Raw genomic sequence first — 22,195 nt, forward strand, 5'->3', positions numbered from 1 at the left:
GGAGAAAGGGGGTGTATTTCAGAGGCAAGTAACAGTTTGAGCCAAGCAAGAATTTTAAAATAGCACTGTCTGATCAGGAAGCAGATTCCTCCAGAAAGAGGTATTTCTGTCAAGTGTTATGTGAACTGCTTCACTTTCTGGCTGCTTATTAACCTAACCTAGATATGCCCTGCCAAAAGCCTGGTGATCAATGCTTAGGGCAAGAGGCTTTCTTGAGTAAACACTAGAAAAGGATGTAAAATGTCTACCCAATTTTCTATTTTTAATTTGTGAGGTATTAACCAGGGGTTTAGATGAGGTTTTTTATCACACTTGTCCACCATCTATCTAGCCCAAGCTCTAGTGTCCACAGGGACTAGACCAAACCCTGTATAATCTCTCCTACCTGCTGCTTCTAGATCTAAGACTACAGTGATCCTCAGGGCTCAGATACCATGGTACATTACATTTTACTCATTCTTCTTTGCATGGATTTGGTGGTCTGTCTACCTGCTTATCAATACACCATGTCTTTCTAAGGACAAAATAATAATTATCTATAATTCTTGTAACTGAGCCAAACTGAAGAGATCACCAAGGAGACAGTTATAATAAATGTGATGGATGCTATGATGAAAGTAATTATAAGGGCGGCCAGGATTATTGCTCAACAGCATGGCACCTGCCTGGCAATGTAAGGCCCTAAGTTTGATTCCTGGTTCCAAGAAAAGAAATTATAAGGAGCCAGAGTCACACAAAGGACTGTCAGATGAAGAAAGCTCAGAGACTGAGAATGTCAGAAAATATTCTTAAAAGAAAGGGCAACATTCTCACAAACTATTAAAAAAGTGAATATAAGTTTACCAAGTAAACAAAGACACTAAAATAGACAAATTATACTTAGATATTTAAACAGGAAAAAAGTTGGAGAACCATGAGTAAACAGAATTGTACTACGGGTTGGGGAGTGGGAATAGTGGTAAAAATAGGGCTAAAACAATGGATTGGAACATTGTACGCCACACTGGAAAGTGCGTACATATTCTGTTAGAAACAGACAACAGTAAACAAAAGAGCAACATAGTCACACATGCTTTTAAGAGATTTTTAAAGATCATTTTAGAAATTATGTAGGAGTAAGATTAAGAGTAGAATGTTGGAAAATTTTTGAAATGGTCCTAATAAAAGACAATGAGATTTATTACCAGTAACATTTCTGCATGAGAAGATTTGGGCTCTACATATCAATGGAACATTTCAGTGAGTGCACGGATGAAAGAATTTTAACTAGGACTAAAAATATAGGAAAGTGCTAGGACTAATGAAGTTCAGTTTTAGATATATGTGTATTAGGTCATACAAAACACCTAATGGAGAACAAGTAAGAAGACAAGAATTCTGTATTCAGAGTTTGGAAAAGATGGCACGTGTAGAGAAGTCTTATCTCCTTGCAGTAAAGACTATAGCCATAGCCAGAGAAAATGATCAGATCTTCAAAAGATAGCATGAAGGATATGATGGATGTCAAATAAGAGAAAAAGATCAAGAAAGTTCACCTTAAAGTGTGTTTACCAGTAAGATCTGACAATTATACGGCAGAATGGAAGGTTCTTTTTGTCTTCATTTAATCTCTTGATTAGTCTCTAATTCTGTAAAATTACTCACTCTTCTCCATTTCGCTACTCATTTCTACAGTATTGAGTAAAGGTGGCATATTCCTTTTTGGGGAAACTTTCCCAGCTATCCAATATTTATCACAACATAACCACTCCTACTTGGCATAGCTCTCTGGCCTATAAATATCTTCTTGACTCAAGCTAAACCAGTCAGAATCCTTTTGTCTCTGGCGAATATAGTTTGACAGTGTTAAGCACTGGAGCTATAAAGCTGGGGTGAATTTCAAACTACCTATGACTTATGTGGGAACCCAGACAATGTAAACACTAGAGTTTGCTCTGAATTGCTACCATTCACTTGCCTATTAGAATGGATTTCTCAAAGTTGAGTTCTCCTGAAATGATACCTCACCTGCCACCATATAAAAGCCCAGTTTAAGCAAACCATGTCTCCAGCTCCTAAAGTGTCTTCCTCTAGCTCCTACCCTCCTCATACCCACATTTCCCCAGATACTGTGACAGTTATGGAAAAGTACATTGCTGAAACTGCTGCAAGCAGTGATTCCTGGATGTCAAACTAAACAGCTACAAAAATATTAAGCAATGTGGAGATTCCTGGCAGACTACCCAACAGTCCATAAAATTTCATTTGCCAATGGCCTCAAAAATAGCATCTATTCTACTAACTCACATCAGACGCCCCAGCCTCACACTCCCCAGTTACTGTTTATTCAAGCACAGGGATGGTGAGTATGAGCACAGAATGCCATGACTTCCAACTCTCAGAGGACAGCTGCTCGAGAAAACTGCTGGTGCAGCTCTCACGTAGATCCCTCTTCTCCGGAAGACAAGGCCCCTTTATTACAAGGGCTACTCAGACAATCCCGATTTTGAAGGGAAAAAAGAGAAGCCTCGTAGGCAGGTTCTTATTTCATACCACTAATTAACTGACTATGAGAATTCAATGTCACTGTTCTCTTCAAAATCTTAAACAGGAAAGGACATGAAGAGAAGCCAGAGAAAAGGCACAGGTATGCAAAACAGAGGGAAAAGGGGGTCAAGGTGAGGATGCAAAGAAAAGACAGAGAATGAAGAGTGCAAGGGAAGCTGATCTAAATTCCAAATTGCAAATGTAATAAGAGGTTCACAAAAACCTTTATCCTGCATTACAATGAATTATGTAACAAAGCTGAGAGAATGGGGCTAGTTTTTAATGGATGATATCAGAGTAACCAAACATTATCTTTAATCGACAAGTCAGGAAGAGTCTTTTATTTTTTGTTACCTCATTTTCAAATTTTATGACCCAAATGTCTCATCTTACAAGAGGGGCCCTCTATCTGAAGGGGTCATGGCCTGAGAACTTCGATATCTGACAGCTTCCACGGGGAGTGAGCAGGGGTGTTCCCAGGAATACCAGGTTCTCTCCTGGCACTTCAACACATTTGCAGCTGAAAACATTTGGTAGTTGCTAATTTACTCAAACTCAAGTATTTCTGCCTTAAAAACTATTAGAAAACTTCTCTTTTTCACAGAAAGAAGCGGTATGTGATGGCTTATGAGGAGTAGGTAGAGGACTGGACATTTGACACATCACCCTCAGGGCTAATTCCCATGACTGGGAGCACAGTCCAGCGGAAAGAAGAAAGCAAAGGCTGGGCTCCCTGCATTTAGATCCTAGCCCTACTGACATTCTGTGCCTTGGTTTCTCAACAGTCTAACAGGAACAGCAACGCAGCCAACTTGACAGAACTTTTGTAGCACTAAATGATTTAATAATGTTAATGTGTTTACTGGACATGATGCAGTTATCTAAAAGTACAAAAGCTGAGTGCAATTATTATCCTTACTTCATATAGAAGAAATTAAAATTATAAAGTTTTATAAAACTTAAATAAAAAGTTTAAATAATTGGGGTCCAAAACCACCCAGAAGACAATTGAGAAGCCAGAACTGACTAAGACTATAAAGTGCACAGCATTTATTGTCACAGTAAAACAACTCATCTACAAAGTACACTGAACTAATGATCAGGAACAGACATTGGGTATAATTCACTCTTCTACCCTGCTATACCAGGAACTCCAAACTGTTCCTACTGACTTTTTAATACGAAAGTTAGAATTGTTAAGAGCTTCTTAAGTCATACTTATGTATCATTTTAAAGTTTGGTGCTCATTAACTTTTCTATCCACATTACTTCCAGATGATAAAATCTACAAAAATACAGTACAGGACCATGTCTTTTAAAAATCTGACTTTTTATGCTTGGCAAGTGCAAGGTCCTGAGTTCAACCCCTAGTATATAAAAAAAAAAAAAAATCCAGGTTAGCTCAGCGGCATAAGCACCTGCCTTGCAAGCACATGGTCATGAGTTTGATCCCTGGTACAAAACAAAAAAAATCACCCTGACTTTTCATGATAAAATCCTAGATTAAAAAAGCAAGTTCTTATCGTACCCTGGCACCACAGTAATCATCACTATGATCTCATTGGAACCTCCAATAATCCTCTAATTTACATTGTGAAGATGACCAAATGAAAGGTCAGGATGTTTATATGTAAATTCTTCCCAAGCTCAGGTAGCCAGCAAATAGCTGAGCTAGGATTTCAACCATCTCTGCTTGATTCTTCACTACTCTCTCATATTCTACTCTTTGAGACCTAAAGAATATGCTAACTGCGGGATTACTTTATGCTCTTTACACATTCCAACTCTTTGAGGCAGGGTTGTGGTATTTATACAAACACATGGCTCTGCTGGTCCTTAAAGAGATAATAAAATGGGTTTACAAAATAGAAGCTACAAAAGTCTAAGTGCTAAGTTGTACCAAGTTGACAAAGATAACAGTAATAATGTACAATTTTCTATCTTACAACCTTGTAGACCATTTCTGACCTTTTGACAGAGGTAAGAGACAATGCTGTCTCTTTCACTTCACAATGCTGAGGAAGGTGCAGAAGCAGGCTGACCCCGTCAGTATTGGGAAGGACTGTTCCGACGATGGAAGGAAGGAACTGACATGGAAAGATGCTGCAGCACCAGGCAGGCAAAGCACAACGCAGGTACTCAGTTAATGCAAAGATTTTAGCTCTTGCAGGTGACCAGGCCTAGCACAGAGAATGGCACACAGGGCCCTCTAACAATGTCCACTGAAGGAGCAAACTGAGAGAAGGTTCTGTGAGCTCATTCCTCTAACAGCACTCATTTTTCTACAATGGCCCATTTTCTGAACTCAGTTCTGAACTAAACTATTCTCTGTTTCCCTTCCTCACATTATCCAAAATAATTCAATGTCCATCTTCTCCTCTGGGAAAATCAAAGGTTGACATGGCTGCCTTTTGAACTCAAGCTGTTAAAGATCCTTTCTTGTGTTCAAAAAGTTTTACTGATTTTGAAAGGTCTTATTGATAAAACACAGAGAAACTCAGGGGAAAAGGACAAAGAGAAAGGAGAAGAAAGAAAAAGAATAAAGAGATCAGAAAAGAAAGAGAAGGGAAAGAGCCCAAGAGGAGCACAGAGAGGCAAAAGGCTACTGAATGCATAATTGCCAACCAACTCCTGGAAGAACCATGGAGCACTATTTTTAAAAACTGTAGGGAAAATATTTACATAAAATCCAAAGAATATATGTTCTTTGTTGAATGCTAGAAAATGACAATGTATTCATTTCATTACTTCATAAATTAGTCTATGTGATGTTTACTTGTGGCATCATTAGTAATTCCAAGCTAAATATTTATGAAAGGAAGCAAGCAAATTAAAAATTAAAGGTAGAAGAAAATCTTTCTACTTCAGTTTTGTTGCTGTTTATTTGTATTGGGTATATTTGTACAGTGGTATTTAGGGTTAGGATTAATGAAATGAATGACAAGACACCATCCCAGACCCTCCTGAGGATCTTCATTTCTAAGGTACATAAACAACTCAAACAAATTTTAAACAGTTTAAAAAAAAAACACAAAAAAGAGTCATAAGATTTTTAGACAAATTGTACTTAAAAATGAGAGCTTCAAAGGGGATATGTTACAATAAACACATATTAAGAGTAAACTGGGCCTTAATTATGTTTAACAAGTTTTATGCCCTCATTAAAAACAGAATCCCAACAATAAACATAACTTACCACCAGAATTAATTCTGCCACAATTGTCTACTCTTCCCAAGCATTCTTTATGTGCTCTTGCTCCACATTTAAAACATAAATAGCCTTGATAAAATGTTCCTCTGAAAGGTAAAATTAGAGAGTGATATATTAAAAGGTGCTAAATTCTTCCCTATGAAATCATTAGCTCAGAAGGGAAAAATGTATTGCAATGTTTATTAAAGTGCCCTCAGCGGTGGAGGGGGTCCTCCCAGGAACCCATGAAGGGACTTCCCAATCCACAGCCTAGCAAAGATCAGCTGAGTACAAACCAGAAAGGCAAGATGCCCATGTCAGAAAATTTTGGCTAGAACACTAGACAAATCTGCAATTACACTAGTTCATATAAACTGAAAAACAGGCTTGAGCATGCTCACCTCAGGAGCATCTGGCAGACTTTGCAGGATGTCACCCGAGTGAAGGTGTGCATCTTGAAGTCATGGAAATTGGAATCTGCATAGTCTGGCCTTATGTTAGATCTGTGAAAAGAGAAAAAGTCACTTTTTTAAAAAAGTTTCAAAACAAAGCAGTATTCTCTGTACCTAACAGCTAAATTCATCGAAACTGCATTGGGTAAAGATCTGACTCAAGCAAAAAAAAAAGGTTAAATATGCAGTGGTTTCCATACCATTCATGAAAGCATACATCACACTGGTTGTGTGAGAACCCACAAAACAAAAAGACACAAGCCACCTAATCCTGAGAATTGAGTGATACCAGAGAACTCTGCAGCATGGTCAGCCAGATCTACCTGCTGGAAAGACACACAAAAACTGCTAGATATTCAAACCCTCTGATAGTTCCCTTTCTCTAGCCACATTACTAATATGTAAATTAGCTAGTGAATCTGGGAGGGCTTGGCAAAGTCCAGAATTTGTCTCTAAATAGGTGTGTGGATTATGGTCTACAACAAGGAATAAAATAATTTTAGAGAAAGTTTTCAATCAACATACCAATTATTAAAAACTCTCAGCAACTTACTTTCTTTGCAATACAAGAAAAAGGAAACAATATTATTTTATTTTTTACATTTGGTTTATTTATAGTACATGTATGTACAACCATAATTATTATGCATAGCCAAACTAATATTTATTATGCATATTCTCTATACTGGCTATTGAGACTACCACTTGATGTGTGTTACTTTAATTTGCACTTTAATCCTAACTGCCTGGCACTAATAATAACATTAGCTCACAAACAAGGAAACTGGGGTTACTCTAAACTTTGCTCTAAAGTTTATAGTGAATAAAGAACTCAAACCCAGGCTTCTGCTTTTAGCCATTCAGCAATATTCACATTAAAATAGCTAAACTTTGTGTTTGGTAAGTATGTGGGAAGGAGTTAAATTCAATGTTTTATAGAAGGTATTTTGTAATTTTCAACTTAAACATAGTACAGAGAAATTAGAATAGGATAAGTTAAAGAGGGATATGAATCAGAAATACCCCTAGAAAGCTAAGACAATATACTCTAGGAAGTTAAGCACTATTTGAGAGATTATAGAAAAGTTTGAGATACTGATGAGCTAGGATTTCCCCTTTTATAGAATACAGCAACTCTCGAGCACACTGAGTCTCAGCGTAATGAAGCATAGCACAGGCGGGCAACCAGGCATCAATCTCTGAGGTACCAGGAGAAGCCTTATGAAAAAACATTCACAAAGGCAATTGGAGTAGCAGGCAGTGATGCAGAAGTGTCAGAGAGGTCAGCCTTCCAATCCATCTGCTGAATATGAGCGTGCTAAAAATGAAATCAAATATTAGTGCCATCTGGGATTTCGCTGTTCTGTGCTCCTGGTGACCTCCCTTTTTGGAAAAATGTTCTGCATGCTGAAAAGTATGACCACTGACAAATACGCATTTTTGTGTTGTTAATTAAAAATTACAGAGTACTTCAATAAGAGAGCAGAAGAAAAAATATACAGATCTAGAAACAAAAGATTCATCACATTGTTCATAAAATATTTGATTCCTGAATCTATAAAGCTATGCATTGAAAAGCACATCAAGACCCATTTCCTTAGCCTGGAAGGGCTGTTGTTCATTTTTCTCAGAGCACGCAGGTGATAGAGGCATAGATGAATTGTCAAGTAACAGTTTTAGTTCTAGGAACTTGAAGAATTGGAACTTGTAGTTTTTAAATAAAAATAAGTCTCCAGACTAGGACTTGTATAAGTAAGTCCCAAACAGGTAAAAATTAATTAATTTCACCAATCTGCTTTGGATATAGGTATGACATCTATTCCTTGGAGCCAAGATATTTGTGCATACAAAGATCTAGGTGTACTTACATATATGGTATCTATCAGAGTTCTGTTTGAACCATTTGTATTTAAAATTTGTACCAATTAATCAAGAATAAGCTGACTTCTCTAAAGACAAAAACTGAAAGGAGAATCACAAACACACTATGAGACTTACAAAAAAATGATATGATTAAAAAACTCTGAAAATATTGTTAACAGTATTTGCCTTAAGGGAAATGAGACTTGAAGTGGCAGAGAGGAACTATTATAAATTTTTTAAAATTATAACTTCATATTATTTTTTTAAAAACCCTTGAATCAAACATTAAAGAATAAAAGTTAACTTTATGACCCCTGAACTGCTACTGAGGCACTATTGAATATAAAAGCATAATGGTGGGCAGGAATTTGAAATTAGACCGCCAGGGCTTAAATCCTAACTTGCAAATCAGTAGCAGTATGACCTTAGGCAAGGTGGTAAGGATAAAACAGAAATACTAATAAAACCAAACTCAAAAAGTGAGGTAATGTATATAAAGTTCTTAGAATACTGCTTGACCTAGAGCTGGTGTTCAATAGGTGTTGACATCATTTATGAAATGCTGAGGCGAAATCCACAGGACTGACATAATACTTTACGAGTGGTACAGTACCTAGGTAGGATGCAACCAAATCTCTAGAACCTGAATTTCCATTCACCTGGCAATTCCCAGCAAGAAGACTGTTATACACCCAGGATCCTTGGAACCTGGAATCCACACGTAATTATTTATGTACTTGAGGAAATGGAGCTGCTCAGGAAGAGTGGGTATGGAAAAGCCCCAGGGAACAGAAGTCATACCAAATGCCAATTGAAGGGAAAAGAAATGTCAACTCACATATAGCCTGTAAGGACACAGATACCAAAGGCAGTGAACTGACTGATGGGAAGAACAAGAAAGGGAGATTGACCAGTAAAAGACAGAGAATGATCAAGAGTACAGACCTGGAAAACACTAGGCTGAGAATGATCAACCATGATATTTGTTGCACCCTCCATTGCACCAGGCACATTGCTAGGCTCATCCCATGCTTTTTCACATATGTTTTCACAATAAATCGAGGCAGACACATTTCATAAATGTAAGTAGTTACCATACAGGCAAGCCTCAAGGCAAGACAGAAACAAGGATACTGGGAAGCACGACATGAGGAGAGGTTGCTAAGGGCCAAGGAAAGAGTGAGATTTTATACAAGGGATGACAATATATTTATTGTCAAAATATCACTAATTACTGTGTAGAGAATTTTTTGCAGTGAAGCAAAAATGGACATAGAAAGACTAGTTACCCCACAGATGAAAACTGGAGAATGAATAGGTTTGAGCTCACTTGCCAATTATGCAACTATTTCTAACAAGTCCCGTTGCCAAAAGTAAGTGACAACTTATTTTTGAAAATTTGGATGGAATCTTACAGATTTCTCAGTAAAATGTTTCCATTTCTTTTGTTTCACAAAGGACCCCATTTTTGTAAAAATAATCAGGCAATCAAATATTTATAAAGCAAGTTGTGTCAATACAGTTACAGCTTCTTACAACTTTACAGATTCTCTTGAGATGGTCCCAACTTTCCATCTGGCTTCACTGGTGCCTGTAAGGTAGGACCATATGTTTCCTACTAGTGGAGATACGCTTCTCACTTTGTATATCTACGTTCCCAAGTGCAACTCAAGCATCTCAAATGTAGCACACAAAAAACTCAACTTTCATGACTTTCCTGAAATTTCTCCCTCTTTCAATCTAGAAAATTTGATAACTTTTCCTCTCCCTCACATTCTCTGCACATTTGCATTCCCTCTCCAATGTTCTAATATCTCCTTCCCTGAAACTGTGACTAGTTTGTCAATTCAACCCTAAAAATACACCTTGATACCCTAGATTACATGCACACACATACCTACCACTGATTCTGTTTTTCTACAGCACACTGACTATTAAAGAATATTTGATAATAATAGTGTTAGGCTTAGTAGGAACAGTCTGATGCCAAACTAAATACATCTGCTAGGCTTTTACTTACTTTGCACAGGTCGAAAGCACATCACTATATAGCATACAGGTACTTGTTTGTATGCCCACCTCCCTGTGTCTGCTGTTTGAGGGCAGAGACCCTGCTATCTTCCTTATAATCTATGCCCTCTACAATCATCAAACATTCCATAAAGAACACTAACTGCAGATGATTATGGCGATAGAAATCAGGTCAATATATTTATAATTTAGTGTAGCATTTTCCTCGTTTATTTTCAAAATGCTGCTCTGTCAAAATATCAAATAGAAAGAAGAGTAAAGAAAGATAAATATGTTGTTATTAAGTAAAAAATTCTACCACTCACATGAAAGAAAACTAAAAGAAACCCCATAAGTATTACTGAATTTCAATTAAATGCTGTAACCTTTATTTACTTGTATCTTCTCTTCTTTGTAAGAAAATATTTCTTCATACCAGGACTATAATGCTACTCATAAATATTTATAGTAACTATGAACAGTAAATTAGTAATACACATTATTTTAAAAGTCTTATTTCAAGAGAACATTTTCACTGTTTTAACCATAAACTGTAAATCCTGATAGCACTTTACTATTTTAAAACAGCTTTAGAATTCAGGATGTAAATGTTATTGGAACTGATTATGACCAGTTACAGAGGAAACAAGATGAAAATTCATATATGGTATCACGTTACTCTTGCCCTGCTAGTATTAGTAGTATTTAAAGATAACCAGCACAGATATTTTGAAAATTATACAAAATACATAATATAGTTATTTTACCATATTGTAGTGAAAGTAAAGGTGAGAGAGATGGAAGCAGATGTCAGGTCCTAAAATTCCGTCTGAATGCAGTAAGCTGTTTTGTGTAATGAAAACAGACATATAAAATGTCTGTGTGTGTTCACTACTGAAAGTCAGAAGATATACATTCTGCTCTTTAAGGAAATGCATTCTATTAATTATTTAATGTCTTGATTCTTAAAATAAGGTTTTAATGTGATAAATATATTCATATTAAGAACCAACAAAGAATTAGATAATCTCAATAGATATGCAAAATGACATGCAATAAAAAGTATCATGTGCTTCTGATGAAACCCTAAATAAATTAGCTGTTGAGGAATAGCTCCTTAACATGATGAAGAATATCCAACTGTAGACAAATGAGAACATACCTAATGTATAACAGTTTGCAAAGCCATTTATATTATTCAAGCATCCAGTCTTGTTGTGAAAGATCTCCTCAGTGTAATATGACAAGAAAAATAAATGAAAGGATAAATACTTACAAAAAGCACAGTACACAGAATTCTCTTTTGGGGATGATTTTAATGCACTGTTGGAAATATTCAAAAGAACAAACAGAACACTAATGAAACTAACAGAAGAAAAAGGCAGAAAAATGCATCCCATGAAATCCATGTACAAGTAACCAACATCCACCAGCAACAAATCCAACAGCAGTTGGTAGTCCCTGCCCAGAAAAATCCTTTAAGTCTCACAGTTCAAGGATTTGGGGGAAGGTAGTGAGAGGTTGAACACACAAATACAGTTTTCATGATCAGTCAATCATTAAAAGATCTCAGAACAAAAGTGGGTATTTACCACAAATCTCACTGTTCCATTTCTAAAAATCTAGGCAGGCTGGAAGTCCCTGCTGTATTACAATAATTCCATCACTTAATGCCATTGAGAACATTTCAAAAACCAAATTTCTATATGTTAGGGTCAGCCAATCCCCAAAGCAGATCCTTCTAATGAGAAGATTCAGTTCCCAGTAACTTTAAAACCACTAAGGAAATCAGTATGGCTATTCAGCTGAAAACTAAAAATAGAAATTCCATTTTTCAGCTATACCTCTTATGGTTATATTCGTAAAAGAATTAAAGATACTATGTAATATTGATGATTACATACTCATTTTCATAGCAGCATAATTCACAATAACTAACTAAACTCTGGAAACAGCCTAAATATCTGGAATGAATAAAGTTAGTGTGATAAATTCCAACCATAAATAAGAATAAAATCCTAGCACTGGCAGGAAAATGCAATTTGAGATCACCGTGTTAGGCAAGTAAGTGAGACACAGAAAGTTAAATATCACCTGGCTTCTCTCCTATGAAAAATCTAAAATGCAAATAAACAGATGAATAAAATAAAACAGATAATACAAACTACTATTAGGCAGACTCATAGAAATTGGGAAGGGGATCCATCAGAGGGAGATGGAAGGTAAGGAAGGGGCAGAGAGATTAAAAAATATCAAGATGCACTACATGCATGTACCAATTCCTCAAAACAAACATCAGTATTTTGTACTGGGAAAATATACAACTTTTCAAAAAGGAGCAAATCCAAGTGCTATTTTAACTGTCTTTTGCACAAAATATCTACAAAGGTCCTACAGTAAAAATTTTTGGTGTGAATAAAATCTAAAACATGACTGAAAGATTTAAAAAATCTAGTAAATAGAAGTTGAATTACCAATTAGTAAAAGAAGACTGAATAGTTTATTATAAATATACAATCTCCTTCTAACTTATAATTTTAAAATTATAAGAAAATACTTTTCAGGGCTGGGGATTTAGCTCAGCGGCATAAGCGCCTGTGGTGGTGAGTTCGATCCCTGGTACCGGTAAAAATACAAAAAAAGAAAAGGAAAGAAAATACTTTTCCCCTAACCACACAAATATGTGTGTGTATATATATAATATGTGATAAACTTAATAAACCTAAACACAAAAGATAGATTTTTAAATTTGGCAATGATTATACTTCAACTGGAATATGTATTTATTTATTTATGTAAGAAAAATGAGAAAATTTTTCAAACCATTATGAATTATTGGTATAGGGAGTACCTGAAAAGTCATAATCTCAGACATACTAAGATGTCTTTTTAAAGGTACAGTTATTTAATCTATATAGAAATGCCAATAAAACAGAAAGACAAATAATACAGAAAATAAAATCATGAAGGGAATCAAATATTGACTACTTACATTATTTTTAAAGGAAAAATGCTTTTTTAAGATGGTTAAAATAGTCTTTCACTTAAAAAAATAATTAAGAAATAAAAAAAAAAAACAGACCAAAGTAATCGCATATGCCTGTAATCCCAGAATTCAAGAAGCTGAGGCAGGAGAATCACAGTCAGTTCAAACCCAGTCTGGGTAGATAAGTGAGTTCAAGCCAGCCTGCACTGTATACTGAGACCCTGTCTCAAAAAACAAATAAATGGCTATGCACACTTCCTGTGAGGTGGCATCATGCATAAGCCATAGGGAGAACAACCAGACACTAGCTTCTCCTGGTGCGTGGGCTGAGACAAGAAGAGCCAGGTTGCCCTTCCCACCTCCATTAGCAACCAACTGATCCAGAGAAACATGGGCTGCAATAATAGCTAATGAGGTAAAATACAATTTAATGCTTGTAGTGTTCAGTGTTTCATTGACTTTGCAGGCCTAAAGCCAGTAGTCTGATCATCTATTCAGTGGATAACAATATACAATGTAGCAACTATGGGGGATGTTCTTCTGAATGTGGTAGCCACTGTTAATTCCCTATTATGTTGCTTTGAAGTCCTGTATCATTTTCATTGTTTTGTTGGGTTGGACTTTATTGTTTTATCTGGTTTGATTTCATTATATCTGATGGCATGGGCAGCTATTTCAAAGATAACGAGATATATTATGGTAGCTATTTTCAATTTACTATTATTTTGTTTTTGAAGTCCTATATTGTGGTCACTGTTTTGTTTGTATTGATTCTATTCTGCTCTATTCTGTTTGATTTTCCTATGTCTGATGGTATGGGCAGCTACTTTGAAGATAAGAAGCATTTTGGTAGCCATTGTTGATTTCCTATTATCTTGTTTTGAAATCTTATATCACTTATAGTATTTTGTTTTGATTGGATTTATTCTGTTTTATTTTGCTTGGGTTTAATATTTTAAAATAAAAAATTAAAAGTGAAAAATAAGTAAATAACAAAGAGAAAAGTATCTATAATGTATGATAAAATTCAATATCCTTATATAAAAGCACTTGAAAATCAGTAAAATTTTTAAAAGTTAAGAACAAGTTATGAACAGATAAAAACAATAAATATGTGAAATACGTTTCGTTATTAATAATCCAAATAAATGCAAATTTAAGTAAGATGGTATTATTTTGCTCATCAAAGTGGCAAAAAGAAAAGATAAAAGCAGAATAGGTACTAGCTAGGACAGTTTGTAGAAATATCCAACACTTTAAAAATATATTAATACTTTCACATAAAATTCTGCTTACTGGAAAATAATAGAAGTTGTTGTGAAAGGATGAATAGATATTTAAAATGATTCAAAGATGGAATTAAAAATAGGAAATACAAAAAATTATACATCTGTACAATGGAATACCATAAAATTAGAAATTAAAAAACTGACACAGGTACTAACTAGAAAGATATATGCCTTATATTATAAAAGAGCAGATTGCTACAAACACCTTATGCTGAATCCATACTGTGATCTACATTAATAGGACACCTAACTGCTGGTCAACACATATATGTGAAAATTCAAACAATGGGTGGTAGCAGTATAAATGGTTTTATTTTGTATTTTCCTGTGTTTTTTAAAATTCCTACCATAAACATGCATTATTCAATTTATTTCTACATCTACTATAGCTAGGGACAAAAGGAAAACCAGTAACTACCATAGTATCACATATTAGCTTTAAAGAGGTTGTAAGCAACTTGTCCCAAGAACATGGCTGATGAGTCACTCAACAGGATTTTGGGACAAAGGTCTCTCAAAACCCATGCTCTTAATCATTATGCTAGAAGTATCACAAACCAATTAAAGGGTAAAGATAAACTGAACCAACTGTTCCTAATGTATGTGAAAATTTTTGATATTATAAGACTCACTAGGAATCAGTGAGAGCACAATGATAAATCTGACCCATAGAAAATTTGGTCAACTATATGAACAAGAAATACACAAAGAAAAACTGGTGGATACACTTGTGATAAATTATTCAGCCTCATTAGTCAATGTAGAGCTGTCATGTTACAGAACAGAATCATCCCAGATTAATAGTATTTCCATAAATCTAATCACAGACTGGTAAGTGCTTTAAAAGAGGAGGCAAACTCCCAAAGTATAAAACCACAGTGCTACAGTATGCATACAGTTTTCCCGACTAGGCAAGAAGCTGCCCAGTGCAGAGCAGCTGGCAGTAGTGACTCACAAAGCTTGGTAGACTATATTGTATTTACTCCCTTTTTTGCTATTTTCAGAAATCTCTATCAATATCTAAGTAAAGCAGAGTGCTACCCAAACTTGAGTGTGATGATTGGGATACATTTTATTATCATCCACTAAAAAAATTAGTATTTTAAAAAATGAAAAATAAAACTATTTATAATAGTGGATGTAACTATATGTGCCCAATATTATTAGTACAAGAGTGCATATACATATATATCCATACACACACACACATATATATGATGAAAACATGCAGAGAATGACTAAATTAAAAACCTTCATTAAAGGAAAAGACACAATGCCATTAATCTGCCTCAAATACCCCTCCCATGTTTGAACACACTTAGCCCATTGTTCTTGCTACTTTCTGAAGAAGGTTTGAATGTCCTTTTCCTGACTGTCCTTGTGACCAAAAATACTGTGAATGCTACTGCCAAGGGCCGCTCTATGAAAAGGTGGGTTCCTAAAAATATTAGGGTGTGTCCTCATCCACTTTATTTACCACATCTGGCACCAACTGACCTCTAGCTCTTCCCCAAACTAAAAGTGACCATGAAAGGTAAATGTTCTGAGTCAACCGAAGACACTGAAGCAACCATAACAGAGCAACTAAAGACATAAAAGAGAATTTCAGATACATGAGTGTCTCTGTGTGTATAAATGTATGTGTAATTTATGTATATAAATGTCATAATAAAAGATATAACAGGAAAAACAGAATTAGGACAAATCTACATTATGGAATGTCAGATCACCATGTAACATTTTTTCATCATGCTTCTCACAATTTTTACATTTTTGTGACAATTTAAATACCTCTCTCTCTGTCTCTGTCTCCCTCTCTCTCTCCTCTCTCTTTCTCTCTTTTTCTCTAAAAAGATTGTAAGTTCCATGAGGCCAGAGCCCATGTTAGACTGTGACTTAGCAATCAATCTGTAGCATCATGTACAAAATGTTCAACAAGTATATTTAAAGCACTATGAAAAGGAGCTTAAAGATATCAAATTAAAATGCTTTTAGTGAGTAAAATGTAGCCTAAAAGATAATTGATAGTTAAGCACGAGCTACAAATTTGTTGCTGAAATTTCCAGCAACCAAAGCAAAGAGAAAACAAGATGTATTCTAAGAAAACTGTGTCAATATCCCTGGCACCAAATCATATAAACAAGTACCATTTGGCCATAAAAAAGGATAAATTTGAATCATTTGTAGGAAAACAGATGCACCCTGAGTTCATACTAGTCAAAGAGAGATGGCAGGTTAAATATTGTATGGTTTCACTAAGACACTCCAAGTATATATAATTTAAAGAATAAATGATGATAGGAAACATGCACTTCATGAAAAGAAATATGATCTGAGGATGGGAAGAGAGCAGAGACAGGAGAGATGAAGAGAAAGTAAAAGGACCCAAATGTGAAACATATATGCACAAATAGACTAGGATGAATATATTCACTATGTACCACAAGCATATACTAACATTTTTAAAAGAGAAAAATTATTCTGATAGGTTTTCACAAAGAGGTACTATGTGTGAGGTGAGGTACAACTATTGTCTTCAACATCATCCTCACAAACACAGTTGGGTGCCTGCCTCTTCTACCCTTTCTTGATATGCGTCAAGGGCACAAGACCAATGCACTGTTCAGCAAAATCAATTCTAGGGGGAACCTTTCAGGACCTATCCTATTGATAAATCATCATGCAACTTCAACTTACTCCCTAAGGTCCAATGCTACATTTTGGCTAGTCAAATCTCTTTTAAAGTACACTATTCAGCATTCCAAACATACAAAAATAAATGTAAATAAGGTAGACATTTGTACCAAAATTTAAGTAGTAGAGAGAGTAGGCCTTAAAACTTAGAAATTTCCAAGACAAATAAAAGGTTGTTATCTTAATAGATGTTAGTTCACAAATCATTTCTGCAGCATGGCTGAATACACAAATCCCAGAGTCCAGAGGTGACCTAAAGCTCTTTGCAGTAGAGACTGACCTAGGAGACCAGGATGGCAGGGAGGCCTCATTCCCCTGCTGTCCTCAGCATGCATGACGGATCACTGAGTAGCCAGACCACGATCTAACTCACTAAAAAATTCCTAATACCTCAGAATTACCAACTAACCAGTCAAAATATCAGCATAACCTATGCAGATTGCTTTGCCAATTACATGCCCTTCCAAAATTTCCAGTTATATGAAAGCACTGTCAAACCACATGAAGTCTTAAGGTCTCAAAATGAGATTCATCATGTTAAACTCAAAATTAGGCTTTTCTATACAACTTTACAGGTCTTTAAAGGAGTCTCATCAATTTTTTTCCTTTAATTCACTGGAGCTTTCTAAAATAATATCCAAACATTTATTTTAAGATATCCTACACTGTGAAATTAATCTCCCATTACATAATAGGTAAGTACAAGACACAATCATACAATCAATCCTTCAGTAAACTACCCTAAATCTTTTTTTTTTTCAGTTTGCTCCATTGCCATCCTAGCATGTTAATTATGCTGCTGACTCTTTCAAAGGATAAAGAAAATGTAAAATCAAACAGGATGTTTCTGAAGGACATCTTCACTTACTTCTAAGGATCCAAAAAGGAACACCAACAACAAAAGGATTTCTAAATCACAATCAAATTTTATTCCAAATCACATAATCTTTTGCCTAGGAAAATGAATAAAGACTTTTTAAAAACACAAATAAAAATAAGATAATGCAAAGCCTTGAAAAACAGTATTTTATCTATTATATATCCTAATTATTTTATTCATCTTTGATTTTATGGTAATTTTAAACATACATTCATCATTGCTTTTCAGTGACAATGCAAGGAAAGTATTGAATGAGAGGCAAAATCAGTTAAATCTATAATCCATTGCAGTGGCAAAGTCAAACTATGCATAATTTGAGTCCACATTTGTTACAAACTTGATGTGTGGCTTTTGGCATGTAACACTGTCCTTCTATTTTTAGTTTCTGCATCAAAAAAGTAAATATTTCATTCCTGCTGTAAAAGGCCAACATCCAAGAGTGGGAAAGGAATAAGTCCCATTTATTGGTATCTGGTTTATCCAAAATATATATGGACACTTTACTAGATATCTTTTATTGACAAAACAGTGAAAACCACTACATAAATGCTAGAAGAGATTTCTATTATTCTTGCCATCATAAATGACAAACATTTAGTAGAAAAGTTAGAGACCTCTTAAGTGTATAGTACTATAAATGATGACCTTCCCATCACTATACTTTGAATCATGGGAAATAAAGGTTTTTTGAACAAACACTTAATAAGCATATTAAATCTTCTCTTTGATTATGATACACTTTAGTAGCACATTCAGCAAAGTAAGTATCTATTAATGGGCCAGGCATTGTCTAACACTGGAAATACAATGGTGTACTTGTCATGGATATCCACAGTGTGGACTATATTATTTCAACTCTTACAGCAAAATACATTGTTCATTCTTTTGTCATTTAGTTAGAAGGCAGGGTATTTTCACAGTTTAAACTGCAACATATTTCAAAGAAAGAATTCTAGAGAATTCGGATTTTCTCATTCTCTGACCCAACATGATTTATAAGTAATATAATTCAAATGCTGAATACAATATGAATTAGGAAATGCTGAGTAGACACAATAAATTTAAGTTGGCATAGCACATTTTAAATTTTACTGATAACAGAAAGTTTGCTGTTGAATTAGCAAGTTTAAGAAGCATACAAATACAAAGATGAGGAGCCAGGGATATAACTCAGTGCCACAATACCTGCCTGGCAAGTGCAAGGTCAGGAGTTCAATCCTTGGTACAAAAAAAATAGAAAAAAAAAAAATCTAGAGAAACGACGATGATGTTACAGCACAATACTAAGAAACAAGAAAATCTGACGGGTAATCTGAAAAAGTTGGCAAGGACTTCTCTACAAATTCTGTAATTATGTATTTAGAAGTTTTTCTGATCAACATTTGTATGAGTCCACTTTATACCTGAGTTCATGGCAAAAGCTCATAAATCACTGAGCAAGATTTCCATAAATTTGACATCACTAGAGCCACTATCATCTGTCAGTACCAAAAATCACTCTTTTAAAAAGCAGAAACTTTAAAATGTTAAATATAGTTATTAAAGGAAAAGGCACATTAATAGTGAACATTACTGTGACTGAACAACAATAAATATTTTTAAGTGTTGTAATATCCTAGACCCAGTAGGACTCACAGGTTCAAAAACACCTGTCCTCTATGGCTCGCCAGAAAGTTGAAGAGACCAGCACACACTCATCAGCAATCTGTGAGGAAGGCGAAACCTGAGCAGGCCTTGGAGAGCCCTGGCCAGCAGCTGCAGCACTGCTCTGGACAGTGGGGACCAATACACAAGAAGCAGAGATAAGGAGAGACAGATAGCTGTCCTGTCCTGGGAGCACATGGGACTGACGTGTCACACTGGAAACTTGTATCAGCATAAAGAGAAGGTCCACGGCTCAGAGGGATGAGCCGGCCGAACACAGACTTGTTCAGGGGGAAACAGCTCGCAGCAAATGTCCACAGTTCTAAGGTTGAAAAGAGTATGATTGGGCTCATGATTCGAATACAAGATACTAAAATGGGACCAGGCATAGCAGTGTACACCTGTAATCCCAGCACTTGGGAGCCTGAGGCCATGACTTTGAGGTCAGCCGGCACTACAAAGTGAGTTCAAAGCCCATGTAAACTACACAGCAACATTTTGTTTCAAAAAAGAAAAAAAAATTGAAATAGGACCTGAGAAAACAGGCATTTATGAAATAAAATAAAATTGATTAGCTTTATAAAAAAATAAATAGATCTCAATAGGTACAGGGGTTCTCAGAGGACAGAATGGGCTGCTAAGGGCTTGTTAATGAGAACCAGTGGCCCGCTACCTCAACCAAGGCATGTGGGAAGAGCTCAGTGTTCGAGCTGAAAGGAAAAGGTAAAAAGCACTGAGCAAGCAAGACTTCCCACTATCGAACCAACAGGCACAAGGGAACACAGTGCTGCAAAGGAGACAGAAACAGGGGCAGGAGAGAAACATATGACCTTTAGGAAGAAGAGAAGCATGACACAGCTGCGCTTGCAACTCAAAAGCAGATGGGTACAACAGACACAGATGTGTTTCTCCCAAAAAGGGAAAATCACCACTCCCCCGACATAGGCAAGGCTATCTCAGAGAAAGGGACAGACAATCCAAAGCTGCGAACTGCTGTTGCTGAGCCTGAAGGATGTTCACAAAGGCCACATCAAGCAACACATCCTAAACCAGAAATCTCAAGCAAGCTTTCTGCTTCCTCCAGCCCCCGAATGACTTGAGAGTCACTATTAACTCAACCTGCTTTTTATGTCTCTACTCAACAAAATGTAGTGATAACATTGCCTGAAGAATTTCTGAAGAAAATGAATTCAACCTGAGATGGACCCAAGATTGTGAATGACTTACAATGTCTTCCTGGCGGATGAAGGCAAAGTCTAATGTTACTAATATTATGATATAGAGACCTTGGAGTTTATACCGGACATAAAATACTCTGCTGCGTTTACCACTGGGATATGCAAATTCGGAGCAGCAAAGAGGGGTTTCAAAACACACCCGCTTTCTGCAGAATCAGTGGCACATAAGCATTTGGACAGCATATGCAGATGGCCCAAATAAGCCTCATCCTTTACCATAAAGTTTTAGATTGATCTCTCTTTATTCCTTTCTGTTGTATGTTGATTTTCCCCTAACCCCTCCAAAAAAACTATTAACAGTAGAGAAACTCAATAAAATATTCTGCAAAGCATACTTCCCTTACTATTCTCTTCAATGGACTTCAAATTGTCCTGTGGTTTGAGATTCTTTCTTCTACAATCACTATCAATTCTAAAATAATTTAAACTTCCAAATGAGACAAAAAGCATAGAGAATAGTAAAACTCAAGCAGCTACTCCTAAAACAAAAATCAGAACAGTCTCACTGGCTTAAAACACATACGAAATTCTATCCCAAAAAAACTTCTCAAAAAAGTATTAAGACACTCCAGTTAAATGAACTTGAACTATTGAGTGCCTACTGCACCTTAGTCAATGTGCAATAACAATAAAATTACATCTCTGACCTAGAGGAGTTGTTTTGAGTATAAAGGACTTCCTAGCATCCAGAGAGCCTTACAATCCTGACAACCTTAGAGGCTGTTTCCAGTTTTAAGAACTCTCCACAGTCCTAGCCTCTAAGCCACAGGTACCCCAGGTACGCCACAGCCTCCAGACTGAAGCCCTGACTGCTGCCCATGCCATGTTACTGCTTCGAGAGCTCTCATAGCATAAATAATGAACACTTCATAAAAATGCATCCAGAGCTCAACCCTCAAGTAAATTCACCATTGTTGCCATCACCCTCCACTTGGACCCCTTGTGTTTTTATCAGTCTACACCCAGGTTCTCATTCTGGACCCAGACAAGCAGTTCAATGAGCCGGGTGTTCACCAGTGAACAGACAGTACACTTATTTGTGCTCCTGCTTCCTGACACAGAGCTCCCTAAAGCCCTGAGAGACAGATGTGATAGGAGAATCTTTGGCTCTAATATTCGCCTTTAATGCCAGTTACTGACACCTTTGCAATTTCTTGGATGAGAGGATCATCTATTGTTGTAATAAGATGACTCCTGAGCTCCTGGCTAGCTTCAAGATGAGGCTGCTTGTCAGGAGAACTAACCATGAGCTTCCTGGGTTGGAAAGTTCAGCCTCATTAACCTGCAGAGAGGAGAGAGGTACTAAAAGTTAAGTCCGGGAATGGATCTGTTATGGCTTGTCTCAGGATGTCCTCCTAAGGCCTCATGCAATCATAGATGGGACCTCTGGGAAGCAACTGGATTGTAGGGGCATTATATTGGG

At 36.1% G+C, this 22,195-nt stretch overlaps 1 protein-coding gene and 1 long non-coding RNA gene across 3 annotated transcripts in view; one reads left to right on the forward strand and one right to left on the reverse strand.

The window, feature by feature from the left end:
- LOC134477367 (uncharacterized) overlaps positions 1 to 21,283 on the forward strand; it is a 32,159-nt gene extending 10,876 nt beyond the window's left edge. The window contains exons 2-3 of the long non-coding RNA XR_010049395.1: positions 4,483 to 4,661; positions 17,773 to 21,283. This is a non-coding gene — a long non-coding RNA (uncharacterized LOC134477367). The remainder of the gene's footprint in view (positions 1 to 4,482; positions 4,662 to 17,772) is intronic.
- Vav3 (vav guanine nucleotide exchange factor 3) overlaps positions 1 to 22,195 on the reverse strand; it is a 364,771-nt gene that overhangs the window by 112,940 nt on the left and 229,636 nt on the right. For both annotated transcript variants that reach the window (XM_063255201.1, XM_063255206.1), the window contains exons 16-17: positions 6,118 to 6,219; positions 5,723 to 5,823 (exon numbers count right to left, since the gene is read on the reverse strand). In XM_063255201.1, coding sequence (XP_063111271.1) covers positions 5,723 to 5,823; positions 6,118 to 6,219 — 203 coding nt within the window. The remainder of the gene's footprint in view (positions 1 to 5,722; positions 5,824 to 6,117; positions 6,220 to 22,195) is intronic.

Source organism: Cavia porcellus, unplaced genomic scaffold, assembly GCF_034190915.1.
Source record: "Cavia porcellus strain 051 isolate PalLab524CR breed Dunkin Hartley unplaced genomic scaffold, mCavPor4.1 scaffold_1, whole genome shotgun sequence".
NCBI lineage: Eukaryota > Metazoa > Chordata > Mammalia > Rodentia > Caviidae > Cavia > Cavia porcellus.